The sequence below is a fragment of the Dendrobates tinctorius genome, unplaced genomic scaffold, assembly GCF_039654945.1.
Source record: "Dendrobates tinctorius isolate UK_male_01 unplaced genomic scaffold, ASM3965494v1 ptg000062l, whole genome shotgun sequence".
In the NCBI taxonomy this organism is placed as follows: domain Eukaryota; kingdom Metazoa; phylum Chordata; class Amphibia; order Anura; family Dendrobatidae; genus Dendrobates; species Dendrobates tinctorius.
This window is the reverse complement of record NW_027361730.1, coordinates 37416645-37434760: the sequence shown is the minus strand read 5'-3', so window position 1 is coordinate 37434760 and position 18116 is coordinate 37416645. Positions and strand designations below refer to the sequence as shown.

At 48.3% G+C, this 18116-nt stretch overlaps 1 protein-coding gene across 1 annotated transcript in view; it reads left to right on the top strand.

Annotated features, from left to right (window-relative positions):
- ULK3 (unc-51 like kinase 3) overlaps positions 1–18116 on the top strand; it is a 74350-nt gene that overhangs the window by 35320 nt on the left and 20914 nt on the right. The window contains exons 6-7 of the mRNA XM_073579543.1: positions 9603–9685; positions 10985–11140. Coding sequence (XP_073435644.1) covers positions 9603–9685; positions 10985–11140 — 239 coding nt within the window. The remainder of the gene's footprint in view (positions 1–9602; positions 9686–10984; positions 11141–18116) is intronic.

The window sequence follows — 18116 nt, the reverse complement described above, 5'->3', positions numbered from 1 at the left end:
AATTTTTAAAGTGCAGTGAAATTGCAAAAAAAAGTGCAGTCCCACACTTGTTTTTTGCTTGGCTTTTTTGTTAGGTTCACTAAATGCTAAAACTGACCTGCCAATATGATTCTCCAGGTCATTACGAGTTCATAGACACCAAACATGTCTAGATTCTTTTTTTATCTAAGTGTTTTTGTTTTTTTTTTCATATTTGTAAAAACATTTTTCTTTCTCGCTTCATTGGGGGACACAGGTTACCATGGGTGTATGCTGCTGTCGCTAGGAGGCTGACACTATGCAAATAAGAAAAAGTTAGCTCCTCCCCAGCAGTATACACCTACGGACAGGCCCAAATTACCTCAGTTTTTGCTTAGTGTCTGAAGGAGGCGGACCTGAATCTAACACCAGATCCGCAGTATTTTTTCTTTACAGGTTTTTGCTTTATTTTTCAGATACAGCTTGTCGGGTAACAGGGTGCAGAATGCTCACCCTGTTTTCCCACATTTAAGCGACCGAGAGAGCAGTGTGGTGTCACCCACATCGCCTACTCTCGTGCCCGCTGGCAGGACTTTGTCTCCTGTCCCCCGTAAGGGTGTTTCAGGGCGACTCTCGGTGGCCAGTCCTTGCCTATTCCCCTCCTCACGCCTCTCTTCGGAGAGGGCTGAGAGAGGAAGATGGTGGTCATCGGTGGTGGCCTTCCCCCTTATTCTTTAGGGGTGACACGGTGCGGGAAGGAGGATTGTTTTCCCAGGACCCTCTTCCCCGAGGGCTCCTGATGTCATCCTCAGCTATGAAGTGGAGCCGGATTCAAGAGACGGGTAGTAGGCCCTACCCCGACACCGCTAAGCCCCTGCAGCACCCACCATTAAGCCACTGCAGCCCCTGCTTCTCCTCTATTCAGATTAAAATTCCACGCCTTTTTATCTTCACATAGCGCGCGCTGTCCGACTTTTTTTTTTTTCCTTACAGCCCTCTTGCCTCCCGGCTGTTCTCAGGTTAGGCCACGCCCCCTCCGGCTCTCCCACTATCAACGGCCTCTTCTCCCCTGCTGGGGCACGCCTCCTGGCCGGCGTCAGCCAATCGGCGCCGTCCTTTCATTCTCCAGCACCTGGCACGCCCCCCTGCCTGTTCCTATGTCCCGTCTCTCCCTTTACTTTCATAGCACGGTGGCTGCAACCCCTCAGGCGGGCCAGCCTATCAGGACCCCGCTTTCGTTTTCTCCGGCCCGACACGCCCCCTTCTTTTGGCGCTCTCGGCGTGTCTGGCCATTTACTAGAGGTGTCTAGGTTGTTAACCCTGCCCTCCGTCCTGCTCTTCTCGTGGCTCAGAGTGCACAGTCTCCATCTTGTGCTCCTGCAGCATCTTTTCTCTCTGGGACCTCCTCATCTGTGTTCCGGCGGGGGACTCGGTTACCTGCGATACTGCTGCTGCATCGCTGGGTGTCTGGTAGGCTCTTGTTTCCTTACCCTGACCGGCTGTTAACTCCCTTCAGCAGTATCACCTCCATAGCGTTCTGCTGCAGTATTCACTTAGACTCTACCTATGCCCAATTCTGCAGGGGCCTCTGCCTATATCCCTACGGTAGTTCACTACGCTTGTGCCTGCTGTAAGAGAAAGTGGGCTTCAAGCCAGCCGTCCCCTTTCTGCTCGTCCTGCAGTCCTTCCACCATGTCGGCGCCTCAGGACTCCTCTAACGCCCGGGATGAGAGCACTCAAGGCATGGGGGGTGGGGTTAGAACAGTTAATAATTTAAGAAAGAATAGAGGTACAGAGAGATACATAAAGTGCATGTATACTAATGCCAGAAGCCTCGCCAACAAAATCGAGGAATTGGAGTTAATGTTGTTGGAGCATAATTATGACATGGTGGGGATATCTGAGACATGGCTGGACGAGAGCCATGACTGGGCGGTTAATTTACAGGGCTATAGTCTGTTCAGAAATGACCGTAGAAATAAGCGAGGGGGAGGCGTGTTTATATGTAAAATCATCCTTAAAACCCATCCTTCGTGATATATATGAATCTAATGAAAATGTAGAGTCCCAGTGGGTAGAGATATGGGGGGGGGGAATAATAAATTACTGATAGGGGTTTGTTATAAGTCTCCAAAAATAATGGAAGCAACAGAGAATATCCTCATAAAGCAAACAGATGAAGCTGCGACTCAAGGAGAAGTCATTATTATTGGGGACTTCAACTACCCTGAAATACATTGGGGAACCGAAACCTGCAGTTCCAGCAAAAGTACAGTAATAGGTTTTTGACAATTATGAGAGACAATTACCTTTCACAACTGGTTCAGGACCCAACAAGAGGGGGGCACTGCTACACCTAATATTAACCAACAGGCCAGACCGCATATCAAATGTAAGGGTTGAGGGTCACTTGGGTAATAGTGATCACAAATTAATAAGTTTTCATGTATCCTTTAATAAGATGTGTAGTAGAGGGGTTACAAGGACACTAAACTTCAGGAAGGCAAATTTCCAACAGATGAGAGATGATCTTGGTGCAATTAACTGGGACGATATCCTGAGACCTAAAAATACACAAAGAAAATGGGAGACGTTTATTAGCATCCTGAATAGGACCTGTGCACAATATATACCGTATGCTAGAAATAGGAGGAAACCACTATGGCTAAATAGAGCTGTAAGGGGTGCAATAAGAGATAAAAATAAAGCATTTAGAGAATTAAAGCAAGTAGGTAGTGAAGAGGCATTAAATAAATACAGAAAATTAAATAAATTCTGTAAAAAGCAAATCAAAACAGCAAAGATTGAGACAGAGAGACTCATTGCCAGAGAAAGTAAAAATAATCCCAAAATATTCTTTAACTACATAAATAGTAAGAAACTAAAAAATGATAGTGTTGGTCCCCTTAAAAGTAGTCTGGGTGAAATGGTGGATGAGGAAAAAGCCAATAGGCTAAATGACTTTTTTTCAACAGTATTTACACAAGAAAATCCCATGACAGATAACATGATCAGGGATAAAAATTCTCCATTAATTGTCACCTGCTTAACCCAGCAGGAAGTACGGCAGCATCTAAAAATCACTAAAATTGACAAATCCCCGGGCCCGGATGAGATACACCCCCGAGTACTGCAGGAATTAAGCACAGTCATAGATAGACCATTATTTTTAATCTTTAAAGATTCCATAACAGGGTCTGTACCACAGGACTGGCGTATAGCAAATGTGGTGCCAATATTCAAAAAGGGGACAAAAACTGAACTTGGAAATTATAGGCCAGTAAGTTGAACCTCAACTGTGGGTAAAATCCTGGAGGGTTTTCTAAGAGATACTATACTGGAGTATCTGGAGAAGAATAACCTTATGACCCAATATCAACATGGGTTTACAAGTGACCGTTCCTGTCAGACTAATCTGATAAGCTTTTATGAAGAGGTAAGTTCCGGACTGGACCAAGGGAATGCAGCGGACGTGGTGTACATGGACTTTTCAAAAACTTTTGATACGGTGCCACACAAAAGGTTGATACATAAAATGAAAACAATGGGGATAGGGGAAAATATGTGTAGGTGGGTTAAGAGCTGGCTCAGGGATAGGAAACAAAGGGTGGTTATTAATGGAGCACACTCGGACTGGGACACGGTTAGCAGTGGGGTACCACAGGGGTCAGTTTTGGGCCCGCTTCTTTTTAACATATTTATTAATGACCTTGTAGGGGGCATAAAGAGTAGAATTTCACTATTTGCAGATGACACTAAACTCTGCAGGGTAATCAATACAGAGGAGGAAAATTTTATATTACAGGAGGATTTATGTAAACTAGAAGCTTGGGCTGATAAATGGCAAATGAGCTTTAATGGGGATAAATGTAAGGTCATGCACTTGGGTAGAACGAACAAGATGTATAATTATGTGCTTAATTGTAAAACACTGGGCAAAACAGTCATTGAAAAAGACCTGGGTGTATGGGTGGACGACAAACTCACATTTAGTGGCCAGTGTCAGGCAGCTGCTGCAAAGGCAAATAAAATAATGGGATGCATTAAAAGAGGCATAGATGCTCATGAGGAGAACATATTTTTACCTCTATATAAGTCACTAGTGTGACCACACTTAGGATACTGTGTACAGTTCTGGTCTCCGGTGTATAAGAAAGACATAGCTGAACTGGAGCGGGTGCAGAGAAGAGCGACCAAGGTTATTAGGAAACTAGGGGGTCTGCAATACCAAGACAGGTTATTACACTTGGGGTTATTTAGTTTGGAGAATCGAAGGCTTAGGGGTGATCTTATTACAATGTATAAATATATGCGGGGACAATACCAAGACCTTTCTAATGATCTTTTTACTCTTAGACCTGTGACGGGGACAAGGGAGCATCCTCTACGTCTGGAGGAAAGAAGGTTTAAGCATACTCACAGACGCGAATTCTTTACTGTAAGAGCAGTGAGACTATGGAACTCTCTGCCATATGATGTTGTAATGAGTGATTCCCTACTAAAATTTAAGAAGGGACTGGATGCCTTTCTTGAAAAGTATAATATTACAGGGTATATACACTAGTTTCCTTAATATTGCGTTGATCCAGGGAGCTAGTCTGATTGCCGTATGTGGAGTCGGGAAGGAATTTTTTTTCCCCAATGTGAAGCTTACTGTTTGCCACATGGGTTTTTTTTGCCTTCCTCTGGATCAACATGTTAGGGCAAGTTAGGATATGGGTTGAACTAGATGGACTTAAAGTCTCCCTTCAACCTTAATAACTATGTTACTATGTTACCTCCTGAGTAGGCCGTTGCCATGTCCCAGTTGGTTTCTGGTCTGACCGTTGCCATGTCTCAATCGGTTTCAGACCTCACCAAAATTTCACAGTCCCTGGTACAGGTCCTGGAACGTATGCCGCATCTCTCTGCTGCCACCAGTGCTCCGAACACCTCTCACGGTGATTCGGACGCACCTGACCATGACCTTCCCAGAGACAGATCAGGAGAAAGGACTATGAAGCGGACTCTGTCTAGCTCTTCCTCAGATTCGGCAGCACCAAGGGTGCCCCTCTGCCCGTTCCCCCTCCTCGGAGGCGGATGTCGGGTCAGACGTAGCCTCTCTGTTAGAGTCTGACTCTGACGCAGATCACACCTCTAGAACGCAGGACATGGTAGCCTTATTTTGGCTATTGTGCAAACGCTCGAAATTAAGGAGGAAAATGCTACTGCTCAGGACCAATCCGTTTCTTTTAAAAACGTCGTAAAACGTCCTTCCAAGCTTTTTCCCAATCACAACGAGTTTGACATCACTACCTCTAGACACTGGGAAAATCCCGGAAAACGCTTCCCAGGAAGAAAACATCTGGACATCCTTTACCCCTTTAGTCCTGACCTCGTCAGCAAATGGTCAGAATCTCCTAAGGTGGACCCGCCGGTTTCACGTTTAGCATCTGAAACAGTCCTGTCCATTCCCGATGCGGCATCTCTCAACGACACTACGGACAGACTGATTGAGGCCCTAGCCAAATAAGCCTTTGAGGCATCAGGCACTTCCTTTTGCCCTAACTTTGCCTCCTCATGGGTGGCAAAAGCAATATCTGCCTGGGCCAAGATACTCCGTCGAGGCATTGTGGCGGCAACTCCCACAGAGGAGCTAGCAGATTTAGCAGATCAAATTGCCCATGCTGGTAAATATTTGTTGAACGCCTCCCTGGATGCTGCTGCTTGCTCAGCAAGAGCTAACAGCACCATTATTGCTATTCGCCGCATCCTTTGGTGGAAGGCGTAGAACCCTGATCCGGCTGTCCACCAAAACAGCCCTCTCATGCTCCAGGGCTTTCCCAGGCTGTCTCTTCTCTCCTAAACTCAGGAGTGATCGTACCCGTTCCTTGGCACGAACAGTTTTCCGGGTTTTACTCAAACCTGTTCGTAGTCCCAAAAAAGAACGGCTCCCTTCGACCTATCTTGGACCTCAAGCAGTTGAATCGTCACCTTCGGGTTTGCCATTTTCGAATGGAGTCCTTGCGCTCGGTGATCGCCTCCATGGAACCGGGGGAATACCTTTGCTCTGTGGACATTCAGGACGCTTACTTGCACGTTCCTGTTTGTGTGCAGCATCAGAATTCCTCAGATTTGCCGTACAGGAGTGCCATTATCAGTTCACAGCTCTCCCATTCGGTCTGGCATCCGCCCCCAGAGTCTTCATGAAGATCATGGCGGCGGTCATGGCCATCCTTCGTTCGAAGGGGATTCTTATAATCCCTTATCTTGACGATCTCCTGATCAAGGGTCCATCTCGCCGAGACTGCAATCACAGCCTCCAGATCACTCTGGACACGCTGCATCGCCTCGGCTGGATAGTCAACAAAGAGAAGTCGACCCTGATCCCAACTCAGTGTCTCGTATTTCTGGGCATGGAATTCGACACCAGCCAAGCTCGAGTCTTCCTTCCAAAGAAGAAAATTTCTTCCCTCCGACAGGAGATCAAAGCCCTAAAGCGCTCTGTCCCTCTTCCTATTCGACTCTGCATGAGAGTCCTAGGGAAGATGATTGCTTCCTTCGAAGCAGTGCCCTGTGCCCAGTTTCACTCCCGCCCTCTCCAGCTGGCCCTCCTGTCTGCTTTGAACAAGACGACATTCTCCCTAGACCGCCCAGTGCTTCTGCCTCTCAAGGTGAGGCAATCCCTAACCTAGAGGACGTTTCCCACCTCGGTCCTACGCGGGAGATCCTTCCTTCCCATTCAATGGCAGGTCATCACCACCGATGCCAGTCTCCTGGGTTGGGGAGCGGTTTTTCTCCACCTCACGGCACAGGGCTGCTGGGATGCTCACGAAGCTCTCCTACCAATCAATCTCTTGGAGATCAGGGCAGTCTTTCTTGCCCACATCCGCTGGCAGCCCATCCTCGCAGGGAAGCCGGTCCGCATCCAGTCGGAGAACACCACAGCTGTGGCGTACATAAACCACCAAGGCGGAACTCGCAGCAAGCAGATCATGCTGGAGGTGGCAAAGATTCTGCGTTGGGCGGAAAGCCATGTTCCCGCCTTATCAGCCATACAATTCCAGGAGTGGACAACTGGGAAGCCGATTTCCTCAATCGTCAAGGGCTCGTGTCAGGCGAGTGGACTCTCAACCCCGTCGTCTTTCACCAAATTTGTCTGAGGTGGGGCGTTCCGGATGTTGACCTCATGGCATCTTGAGCAAACCACAAGGTTCCCCAGTACGTAGCCAGGTCTCGGGATCCGATGGCCATCGGTTGCGACGCTCTGGTATTCCCGTGGTCCCAGTTTCCCACCTCTTCCCCTGATCCCAAGAATCGTGAAAAAGATAAAGGCAGAAGGGGTTCCCGTTCTGTTAGTAGCTCCAGATTGGCCACGAAGGGCCTGGTATGCGGAGCTAGTAAACATGCTCTCGGACGCCCCCTGGAGGCTTCCAGACCGTCCGGATCTTCTATCGCAGGGTCCCTCTTCCACTCGAATTCTCGGTCTCTGAATTTAATGGCATGGCCGTTGAGGCCGCGGTCCTGAGAAACGCAGGTTTTTCCACAAGGTCATCCAGACCATGATTAAGGCAAGGAAACTGGCGTCATCTCGCATCTATCACAGATGTTGGAAAGCCTTCTTTCGGTGGTGTGAGGACAACAGTGTGTCTCCTATGATTTTTCTCTTTCTTCCGTTCTGTGTTTTCTGCAGACGGGTCTCGACTCCGGCATTTCCCTTAAAGGGTCAGGTGTCCGCTCTAGTTATCCTCTTCCAAAGAGATCTGGCTTCTTTTTCCCCAGGTGAAGACTTTTCTTCAGGGCGTCGCTCACATAGCGCCTCCTTATCAGTCTCCTGTCGATCCATGGGAGTTGAATCTTGTTTTAAGCGCTCTTCAGCGTGCGCCTTTCGAGCCAATTCAGGACATTTCTCTTTCCCTCCTCTCGTGGAAGGTTGCCTTCCTAGTCGCTATCACTTCTATTCGGAGGGTCTCGGAGTTGGCAGCATTGTCCTGCCATTCCCCTTTCCTGGTTTTGAACCAGGGTAAGGTAGTACTCAGACCTGTTCCGGCTTTTCTGCCTAAGGTGGTCTCTGCTTTTCACATCATTCCCTCTCTGTGTCCCTCTCCAACTCATCCCTTGAAGAGATCCCTGCAGAAGTTGGACTTGGTCAGGGCAATTCGAATCTACCTTGCTAGGACTGCTCCCTTTCATCAGTCCGACTCCCTGTTTGTCGTCTTGGATGGTCATCGGAAAGGGTTCCCAGCCTCCAAATCCACCATTGCTCGTTGGATTCGTTCAGCGGTTCTGGAGGCATTCTGCGTCCAGGACAAACAGCCTCCTCCGGGGGTAAGGGCTCACTCTACCACGGCTGTAGGAGCTTCCTGGGCCGTTCGTCACCAGGCTTCGGCTTTGCAAGTTTGCAAGGCCGCTACCTGGTCGTCACTTCATACCTTCGTGAGGTTCTACAAGGTAGATACTCACGCCTCTGCTGATGCAGGCTTAGGCAGGAAGATACTGCAGGCGGCGGTTTCACACCAGCCGACCTAAGTTCCCTTCTCTCAGCATTTCTTTCCCACCCTGGGGACTGCTTTTGGACGTCCCATAGTAACCTGTCCCCCCCCAATGAAGCGAGAAAGAAAGGGGAATTTTTGGTACTTACCATAAAATCTCTTTCTTGGAGCCTTCAATGGGGAACACAGCACCCTCCCTTAATGTTGTACCGTGTTGGCTAATGTGCCTTGTTTGGTTGGTACATAGGTTGAGTTCTTACAGTTGAGTTTCTTATAGTAGCTCCTTATACTGCTTTATCACCAACTGAGGTAATTTGGGCCTGTCGGTAGGTGTATACTGCTGGGGAGGAGCTAACTTTTTCTTATTTGCATAGTGTCAGCCTCCTAGCGACAGAAGCATACACCCATGGTAACCTGTGTCCCCCAATGAAGGCTCCAAGAAAGAGATTTTACGGTAAGTAGCAAAAATCCCCCTTTTTTTACTTTTGATATGCTTCAATAGCCTAGAAGATGCCACAACTCGCTTGCCTCTGCAACAAAGAGGTGATGCTCAGATCGCCTGTATGTAGCACATTTACTGCATTGCTATGAGCGCCGCCCACAGAGTGGCGCTCACAGCAATCAGACGTCAACAGCTATAGAGGTCTCAAGGAGACTTCTGGTTGTCATTACGACAAACTGATGACCCCCGATCACTGGTGAGTGCATTTCTGGCGGATGGACGGGAGCACTTGTTAAATGCCGCTGTCAGAGATTGACAGCGGCATTTAACTAGTTTTTAGCCGCGGGCAGATCGTGATTCAGCCCACGGCTATTGCGGGCACATGTCAGCTGTTCAAAACAGCTGACATGTCCCGGTTTTGAGGTGAGCTAACCGCCGGAGACCACATCAAAGCGGGGGATACTGCCAGCTGACGTACTATTCCGTCCGATGGCAGTAAGGGGTTAAGCACACTTAAAAATAATTTCACCCGATGAACGAGCGTTTTTCTCGTTCATTGCGTGATTGGCAGCCTATTTAGACATGCCTAAAATTGGGATCCAAACTCTCTTCCAGATTATCGGCCAGTGTAAATGCACCTTAAGGCTTTGCATAGAATCTAATAGCTGCTGATGGATGAAACATTTGTTACTTATCACTTGTCCTTTAATGTCACTTCTCTTTCATCTCAGAGGCTTTATTTGGGAGAGCACCTTTTGCATCTAGGTCATTTTCGGAACTAGAAGAAAAAATAAGAAGCAACCAAAGTATAGAGGTAAGATATGAAGAAACTGAGGACACTTTAAAGGGGTGGTCCGAGATACAAATTCATTTTCATCCTAATTCCCGTCTTTGGACCACCACTTTAATTACTGACAAAACGATTGTGCACAGGAGAACCTATTCCTCATCGTTTTCCTGTCTAAACAAACGAGTGATAAGCCAGACATCTTTGTCGACAGCATATCTCCTCAAGTAAACGGCATGTAATGCCGAGAATATGACCACTATGGAGGCAAATCATTGTGTTAAAGAGTTACTGTTGTTGTTTTAACTTTTTTATAAATCGATAGTTCTTGTGAAAATAAGAAACATTGTAATATATCTTAGTAGAGAAATCCACTTCTTTCTCCTCCAGGACTAATCTGTCACTTTTCAAATATACACTTCTCAAGTAAAATCTATCTTCAGTGCATACAGACTATTGAAATAGAAAATGATAGTTCTACGGAACTTGCAGCAGAATGTCTGTCTGCAACTGGCTCCTCTCTCCTCCACCCATACCCTTTCCATAGAGTTTTAAAAGAACTAACTGTCATCTATCGCAGTAATGTGAAAATCTGTCTTCCCTGAATTCAGATTTTATCTATAAACTAAAGGACAATCCGGGACCGAGAGAGAAGCAAATTTGTTCTGTTAGTTTATGCAGTAACGAATTAAAGCCACCCTTGCGCTTTAACAGTTCTTCGCCACTAAGCAGTTTGCATATGTAGGTGATTGCTGTCCCTAAATGAAAGTGTGAAGAGTTCTATATTGTTTGTCAGTGTTTATAATAAGCAGATTATTTGTGGGTGTAAAAGTTTTATACACATCCTCTAATACTAGTATAGTAGCAGTTTAGCTTTTAGCTTTGATGGCCCTGCTTGTAGAAGTATGCGCATATTATATGCATGTCTGCAGAGTAGATTTGTAATTACCAGCTTACTAACACATTATGGTCATTGTGCAGGAGTTTGTGGTTCTGCCCTTCTATTTTCACTCAAGTCCAGCTACAGCAAGCTGGCTCAGTGGATAGCACTGTTACTTTGCAGCACTGGGGTCCTGGGTTGAAATCCCACCAAGGACAATATCTGCATTGGGTTTTTGTATGTTCTCTTTATGTTTGCATGGCTTTTCTATCACCCTCAAAAGACATTGATATGGACTATCCCCTATGGGGATAGTGATGGTGAGGTCTGTAAAAGGCTGTGGAATTAATGGGGCTATATAGGGAAGCTAAATAAATAAATAAAAACAATACGTACCTCAGAGAATGACCGCTTACCAAATCACCTTTTTGTTTTTCCATATATAGCTCCCAACAAGACCACGGGTTTCCCCAGAATGCCGCGATCTTCTCCAACGGCTGCTGGTGAGAGATCCAGATCAACGAATTCCTTTTCCAGATTTCTTCAACCACCTGTTTGTGGACTTGGCGCATATGCCTTGTGTGGAGTCTTTACAGAAAGCTGTAAGTGTCTTTTCTGATCTATGCCTGTACCAACTATTATAGTTTGACACTCTCATTAGAATGCAGGTTATGTCTTTTATTTATAGCGTAACTTTTTATAATTATTTAATCAATCATTTATTACATATCATAGTCTTGTTTTGCTTTGTCTTGTTAACCGTATTTTTCGGCCTATAAGACGCGTCTAAGTTTTAGAGGAGGAAATTAGGGAGAAAAAACAAAACGTGGTCAATTCTGTACTTAATATCCCCCCTCCTGGTAGGAATGGTCCCCCTCATCCTTATCCAAGCAGGAATAATCGCCCTCATCCCTATACTGGTATGCAGGGTCCCCATCTCGTCCAAGTATGCATGGCCCCGTCCTTATCCTGGTATGATTGGCCCCATCCCAGTATTGTTAAGCAAGGCTCCATCCTTATCCTGGTATGATTGGCCCCATCCTTATTCTGTTATGCGTGGCCCCATCCCAGTCCTGGTTTGCATGGCCCCGTCCTTATCCTGGTTTGCATGGCCCCGTCCTTATCCTGGTTTGCATGGCCCCGTCCTTATCCTGGTTTGCATGGCCCCGTCCTTATCCTGGTTTGCATGGCCCCGTCCTTATCCTGGTTTGCATGGCCCCGTCCTTATCCTGGTTTGCATGGCCCCGTCCTTATCCTGGTTTGCATGGCCCCGTCCTTATCCTGGTTTGCATGGCCCCGTCCTTATCCTGGTTTGCATGGCCCCATCCCAGTCCTGGTTTGCATGACCCCATCCTTATTCTGGTATGCATGGCCCTGTCCTTATCCTGGTATGATTGTCCCCATCACGGTGTTGGTATGCATGACCCCATCCTTATTCTGATATGATTGGACACAACCGCATCCTGGTATGCATGGTCCCATCAGAAAAGATTTAAAAAAAAAAAAAAAATTACACTTGCCTTCCTCTGCTCTCTCACAGTGTCCTACTCCGGTGCCGGCAACTGCTTAATGCTTGTAAGCAACGCATGGCAGGGACATCATGCGCTGCTCACAAGCAGAGCCTAGCTGCCGGAATACTCACCGGGACTGTTCATCGCAGAGAGCAGTGAATATTCATTGCTCTTCAGTAGCGCGCAGTGTCAGCCGGAGCCTTCAGAATAATCATTTCTCTTAAGTATTGGCACACATGACCGCCGGTAGCCGCAGGAAGCCAGTGGCTGACACTGCCATGTCCCTGCCATGCGCTGCTTACAAGCATTAAGCAGCTGCTGGCACCGGGTCAGGACACTGCGAAGGAGCAGAGGAAGGTAAGTTTTAATGGGTTTTTTTTTTTTAATCTTTTCTGATGGGGCCATGCATACCAGGATGGGGGTGTGGCCAATCATACCAGGATGCCAAAAAGAAATGAATATTCATTGCCCTCCATGCCCATGGGCATGGAATTCAGTGAATATTCACTTCTCCTACGCCTCATTGAGGGACACAGAGACAGTGGGTGTTATGCTGCTGGCCACTAGGAGGACACTAAGTGAACCAGAAAAAAAAGTTAGCTCCTCCCCTGCAGTATAGACCCTCTCGCTGGCTGAACTTTCTCCAGTTCTTGCTTAGTGTCTATAGGAGGCACTTGGGTCTGGTTTCAGACCCCACCGTTTTTAGTTTATTTTTGATTTTTCTGTAAATTTTTATTTTTAATTAATGGAGTGAAGGGGGCGACGGTTCCTTTCTACGGCCCGCTCTCCCCCCGAACCAACAACAGGCAAGCACGCGGAGTATACCTCCCCGTACACTTTCCTGCGACGATTGGGGCTGATTGCTATGGCGATGATCTTTACGGTCCACGGTAATCCACGGATACGAGGGCAAGCGCATGGAGTGCAATGGAGAAGACTGGAACAGCGCTTCCGAATGCCCTGAACCAGCCCCATAGCTCTCCATCCCCCTGCCATAGGGAGGATCAATTGAGCATACCCCTTTAAGAACTCCTCCAGCTCTGCTTCATCAGCCAGGAGGATGAGAAGACCTGCATGGATGACCCCGGACAGAACAGCCTGACGAGCACTGGAGTAGAGGTATGGGGTCGGGTCCTGGCCCCGGGAGAAGCGCTGACTTAGCGTCAGCGGCGGGGTGCACCGGCGCCCACGCTCTCTCCGCTCGGGTAGGCCAAAAATTTAGTCCCCAATTTGAATAGTGCCGCCCGCACTAACGTTTCCGCCCCCTCCTCTTGGCGCCTCTCATTCCTTACGAGACGCACAATTCTAATCTCGGGGGCCATGTCTTTTACCTCAGCTGCAGTTAACCCTTTCAAGAGCGCTAAGCCTCCTCTGGACAGCCGGATACCGGGTGACACCACAGGGCCACCGCTTTCCTCCCAGGGGACGCAGCACAGGACCGTGGGTAAGCTGCATCTGCCCTCAGATTAAAGCTTAACCCCTTCCCGGCACATTCCCTGCAGCTGCAGACTCTGCCGTTAACCCTTTCAGGAGCACTATGTCCCAATCTAAGGAGGCTAAACGGGCTGCTAAAAAGCACACTGTGTTTTTTATCGTGTATACCACTTGCAAGTCTGCCTTACGCAGTGCACAGACTAATCCGTTATGCACGGACTGCGCCCCGACCTGCGCTCAAACGCCGCCGCTGCTGATGGGCTTCCTGCGTTTAGTACCCCTGAGTGGGCTGCGTCCCTGTCACGGTCGGTGGAGTCTCTGACCCAGGCTATATTCTCCCTCCAGGAGGACCCTTTAAGTTAGAAAGCGTACTTACCTCCCGAGGAGGGCTCTGGCGTCGGCCGGGAACCGTCCACCAGCAGGGGCCATACTCGTTCAAGGGATGGTCAGGTCTCTAGAAAGCCGACCCATGATGCGTCCCCTAGTCACGTTCGTGCCTCAGCATCGGCGACTCCTGTCTCTCGCTCTCCCTCTCCTGAGGTTCACAGCGAGCACGACTCTGAATTCGAATCTGACACGTCAGCCCCTCAGAATCCCCCAACTGATCAAGAGTTGCTTGATTCTCTTATAGAATCAGTCAACAGGATTCTGAAGTTGGATGAATAAAATATTCCCGCTCCAGCACACCCTATCTCATTTAAGAAAACCAAGCGTGTGTGCAGGTTATTTACCAACTATCCGGTGTTTAAGGAAATTGTCCAGAATCATAGGGATCGGCCACATAAGCAGTTCTCAGGGCAAAAGTCTACTCAGGCTATGAATACCCTTTTGCTCCAGACCTAATGAAGGATTGGTTACAGTCCCCTTCGGTGGACCCTCCTGTATCGCGTCTTGCTTCTAAAACGCTCCTATCTGTTTCTGAGGGTTCTTCAGTCAGAAGAACCTCCGTTCAGTTTTTTGAAGCTTCAGGAGCAGCGATTTTTCCATCTTTCGTGGCAATTTGGGTCTCTAAGGCAATGGCCCCTTGGGCAGAAGTCTTGATTACTTCCTTCCAGGGCATCAATCTTCTTCCGGAGGCAACCACTGTCGCCAGGCAGATAATTCACGCAGCAGACTTTGTAGTACACGCTTCTTTTGACGCCGCCAATTGCGCGGCTCAAACTGCCGCTTATGCGATCTCCATTAGAAGGGCCCTATGGCTCCACGGCTGGCGGGCGGATGCCACATCTGAAAGATCGTTGACTTCTCTCCCCTTTCAAACGGGTCATCTTTTTGGAGAGAAACTGGACCAGCTCATTTCTGATACTACCGGGGGAAAAAAAAGTAAAGTCCTTCCTCAACAAAAGGCTGTTAGGCCGTTTCACAACCAACAGCCGACGCGTTTTCGATCTCTTCGCAACAATTCCGGTTGGTCCTCCTCTACCTTCTCTTCCGGATCAGGTCGGTCCCCGCACGTAGACAGGCTCCCATGTCTCATACAGACCTAACCGCTCTTGGAAACTCAGGCCTAGGGCTTCTGGATCTAGGGGAGCCAGATCTCATAGATCTACCCAATGACTTGTTGCGGTATCCGGCGGACACAGACAAAGTAGGCGGTTGCCTACTTTCCTTCAGCCACACCTGGCTCGCGGTCGTCCACGACAAGTGGGTCAGGGAGCTGGTGTCCTCCGGATACAAGATAGAATTTTCTTCTCCCCCTCCAACTCGGTTTTGTCAGAAACACCGCACTGAACTTGCTCACTGAGCCAGTGCGCGTGTCCTGAGTAAAGCGAACTGTGCTCAAAGATACCTGTGGAGCGGGCAGCAGCCGAGTAGATGCATACTTCAGAGCCGCAGGACCTGATGCACGTGACTGCTAGGGGCGTGGCCTAAACTCCAGAAAGCTAGGCGCTGCAAGAGAACTCCTAGCAGGGTAACTGCGAGAGAAAGTTACCAAGGGGCACAGACAGGGAGGATAGTCAGGACATAGCCAATGAGTCATACACAGAGATAGCTGCAAGGTACAAGAGGGACGAGCAGAGAGTAGTCAGATCACAGGCAATGAGTCATACACAGAGAGGATAGCACAGTACAGAATCAACAGGCAAACTCACAACGGGAAACAGAAGCGGGTCAGAACCATATAAACAAGCTATAACAACGAACAGGCACAGGCACACAGAGGTCAGCACACTTGGCCAAAGGCAAAAGTATAACTGGCAGGGATTGGAGCTTCCCAGGGGTTTAAAAAGCTCTCCCAGAACCAGAAAGAGGCCACAATCATTAACCCCAGATGTGCAGGTCAAAACCTTCACTGAGCTCCAGACATTAACCCCTGACGTGCAGCTCAAAAACCTGCACTGGGATCATGACAGTACCCCCCTCTCAACGGGGGGGCCTCTGGACCTCCAGGCTTCCCCGGGTACTTGGCATGGAAAGCCCGAACCAGGCGATCTGCATGTACAGAGCGAGCAGGGACCCATGAGCGCTCCTCTGGTCCATATCCCTTCCAGTGGACCAGGTACTGCAAAGAGCGGCGCACCCGCCGAAAGTCCACAATATGTCCGACCTCATACTCCAATTGACCCTCCACCAGCACTGGAGGAACAACAGGCTCGGAGTCCTCTTTGACTGACCCTACGGATTTCAACAGAGATTTATGGAACACATTGGATATTTTTAAGGAGGCGGGGAGACGCAACCTATATGCCACTGGGTTGACTATCTCCATAATCTCGTACGGACCAATGAACTTTGGTCCCAACTTAGCTGATGGTACCTTTAAGTTGATGTTACGTGTGGAAAGCCAAACCTTCTCTCCCACCTGAAACATGTCTCCCGAGGCTCTCTTTTTGTCAGTAAAATATTTGTACCTCCCCTGGGCCCGATAGATATTACGCTGGACTTCAGCCCAGAGGTTTTTTAACCGTTGAACGGACCCCTCTACCCCTGGACAACCGGAATCCACCCGTGAAAACTCCCCAAAATGCGTATTAAACCCATAGTTAATCAGGAATAGGGACATGTTGGTGGACTGACTCACCCGGTTGTTAAAAGCGAATTCCGCCAACGGTAACGCATCATACCAATCCTCCTGTCTGTCGGAGGTCAGACACCTGAGAATTTGTTCCAGGGATTGATTGGTGCGTTCTGTCTGACCATTACTCTCCGGGTGATATGCCGACGAGAAGGAGAGTGAGATGCCCAATTTCATACAGAACGCCCTCCAAAATTTGGCCACAAACTGCACACCTCTGTCAGACACAACATTCAGGGGTACCCCATGCAGTCGGACCACATGCTGCACAAACAACCTTGATAATGTTTCTGCTGAGGGTAATGCTGCCAAGGGAATGAAATGGGCCTGTTTAGAAAACCTATCCACCACCACCCAGATCATGGTATTGCCCCTGGAAGGTGGAAGGCCGGTAATAAAATCCATGGAAAGGTGAGTCTATGGCCTATCAGGAACCGGTAAAGGTATGAGTTCCTCAGCTGGCTGGTTATGCGAGCTTTTGGAACGGGCACACACGCCACAAGCAGAAACAAATTCCTTGACATCGGACCTTAATGAAGGCCACCAAAAATCCCTGGCTACTGCCTCTCTAGTGGCCGTGATACCTGGATGAGCACTCAGCCTAGACTCATGAAACTCCTGCAGAAGTCTAGGCCGCAATGAATCTGGAACAAACAGTTTATCCCCTAGCCTGGTTGCCGGAGCTCGGGCCTGAGCCCTTAGAATTTTTTGTTCCAACTCAGTCGAGACCCCCGCCACTACCACCCCTGGGGGAAGAATGGAGGACGGCGGCTCAGGGGGAGACACTGGGTCAAAACTTCTGGACAGGGCATCCGCTTTAACATTTTTGGACCCCGGTCGAAAAGTAATGGAGAACTTAAATCGTGAAGAAAAAAAAAAGTGACCAACGGGCTTGTCTAGGAGTAAGCCTCTTAGCAGATTCAAGGTATGCCAAATGTTTGTGATCCATGACAACCGTGATAGGGTGAGCCGCCCCTTCCAAAAAGTGCCTCCATTCCTCAAACGCCAGCTTGACCGCAAGAAGTTCTCTATTGCCTAAATCATAGTTTTTCTCGGCTGAAGAGAACTTCTTGGAGAAAAAGACACAGGGTTTGAGATTGGTAAGGGTGGCCGGACCCTGGGACAGCACAGCCCCCACCCCCACTTCAGAAGCATCCACCTCCACAATTAATGATTTGGACGGGTCTGGATGTACTAGCACCGGGGCAGACATGAAACATTTCTTAATCGCTGAGAAGGACTCCTTAGCGAGTACAGACCAATTTTTTACATCAGCCCCCTTCTGGGTAAGATCCGTGAGTGGTTTAACCACTTGTGAGAAACCTTTAATGAATCTTCGATAATAGTTTGCAAATCCTAAGAAGCGCTGGAGCCCCTTGAGATCTCAAGGCTGAACCCAGTCAGCGATCGCCAGCACCTTCTTAGGATCCATACGAAACCCCTCACAGGACACAATCAACCCCAAAAAAGACAGTTCCTGTACAAAAAAACGAACACTTTTTGCAATTTAGCGAACAATCTGTTCTCCCTGAGTCTCTGGAGAACTGTCTGTAGATGTTGCAAGTGAGATTGGCTGTCCGGGGAATAAACCAAAATGTCATCCAAATAAATAATAAC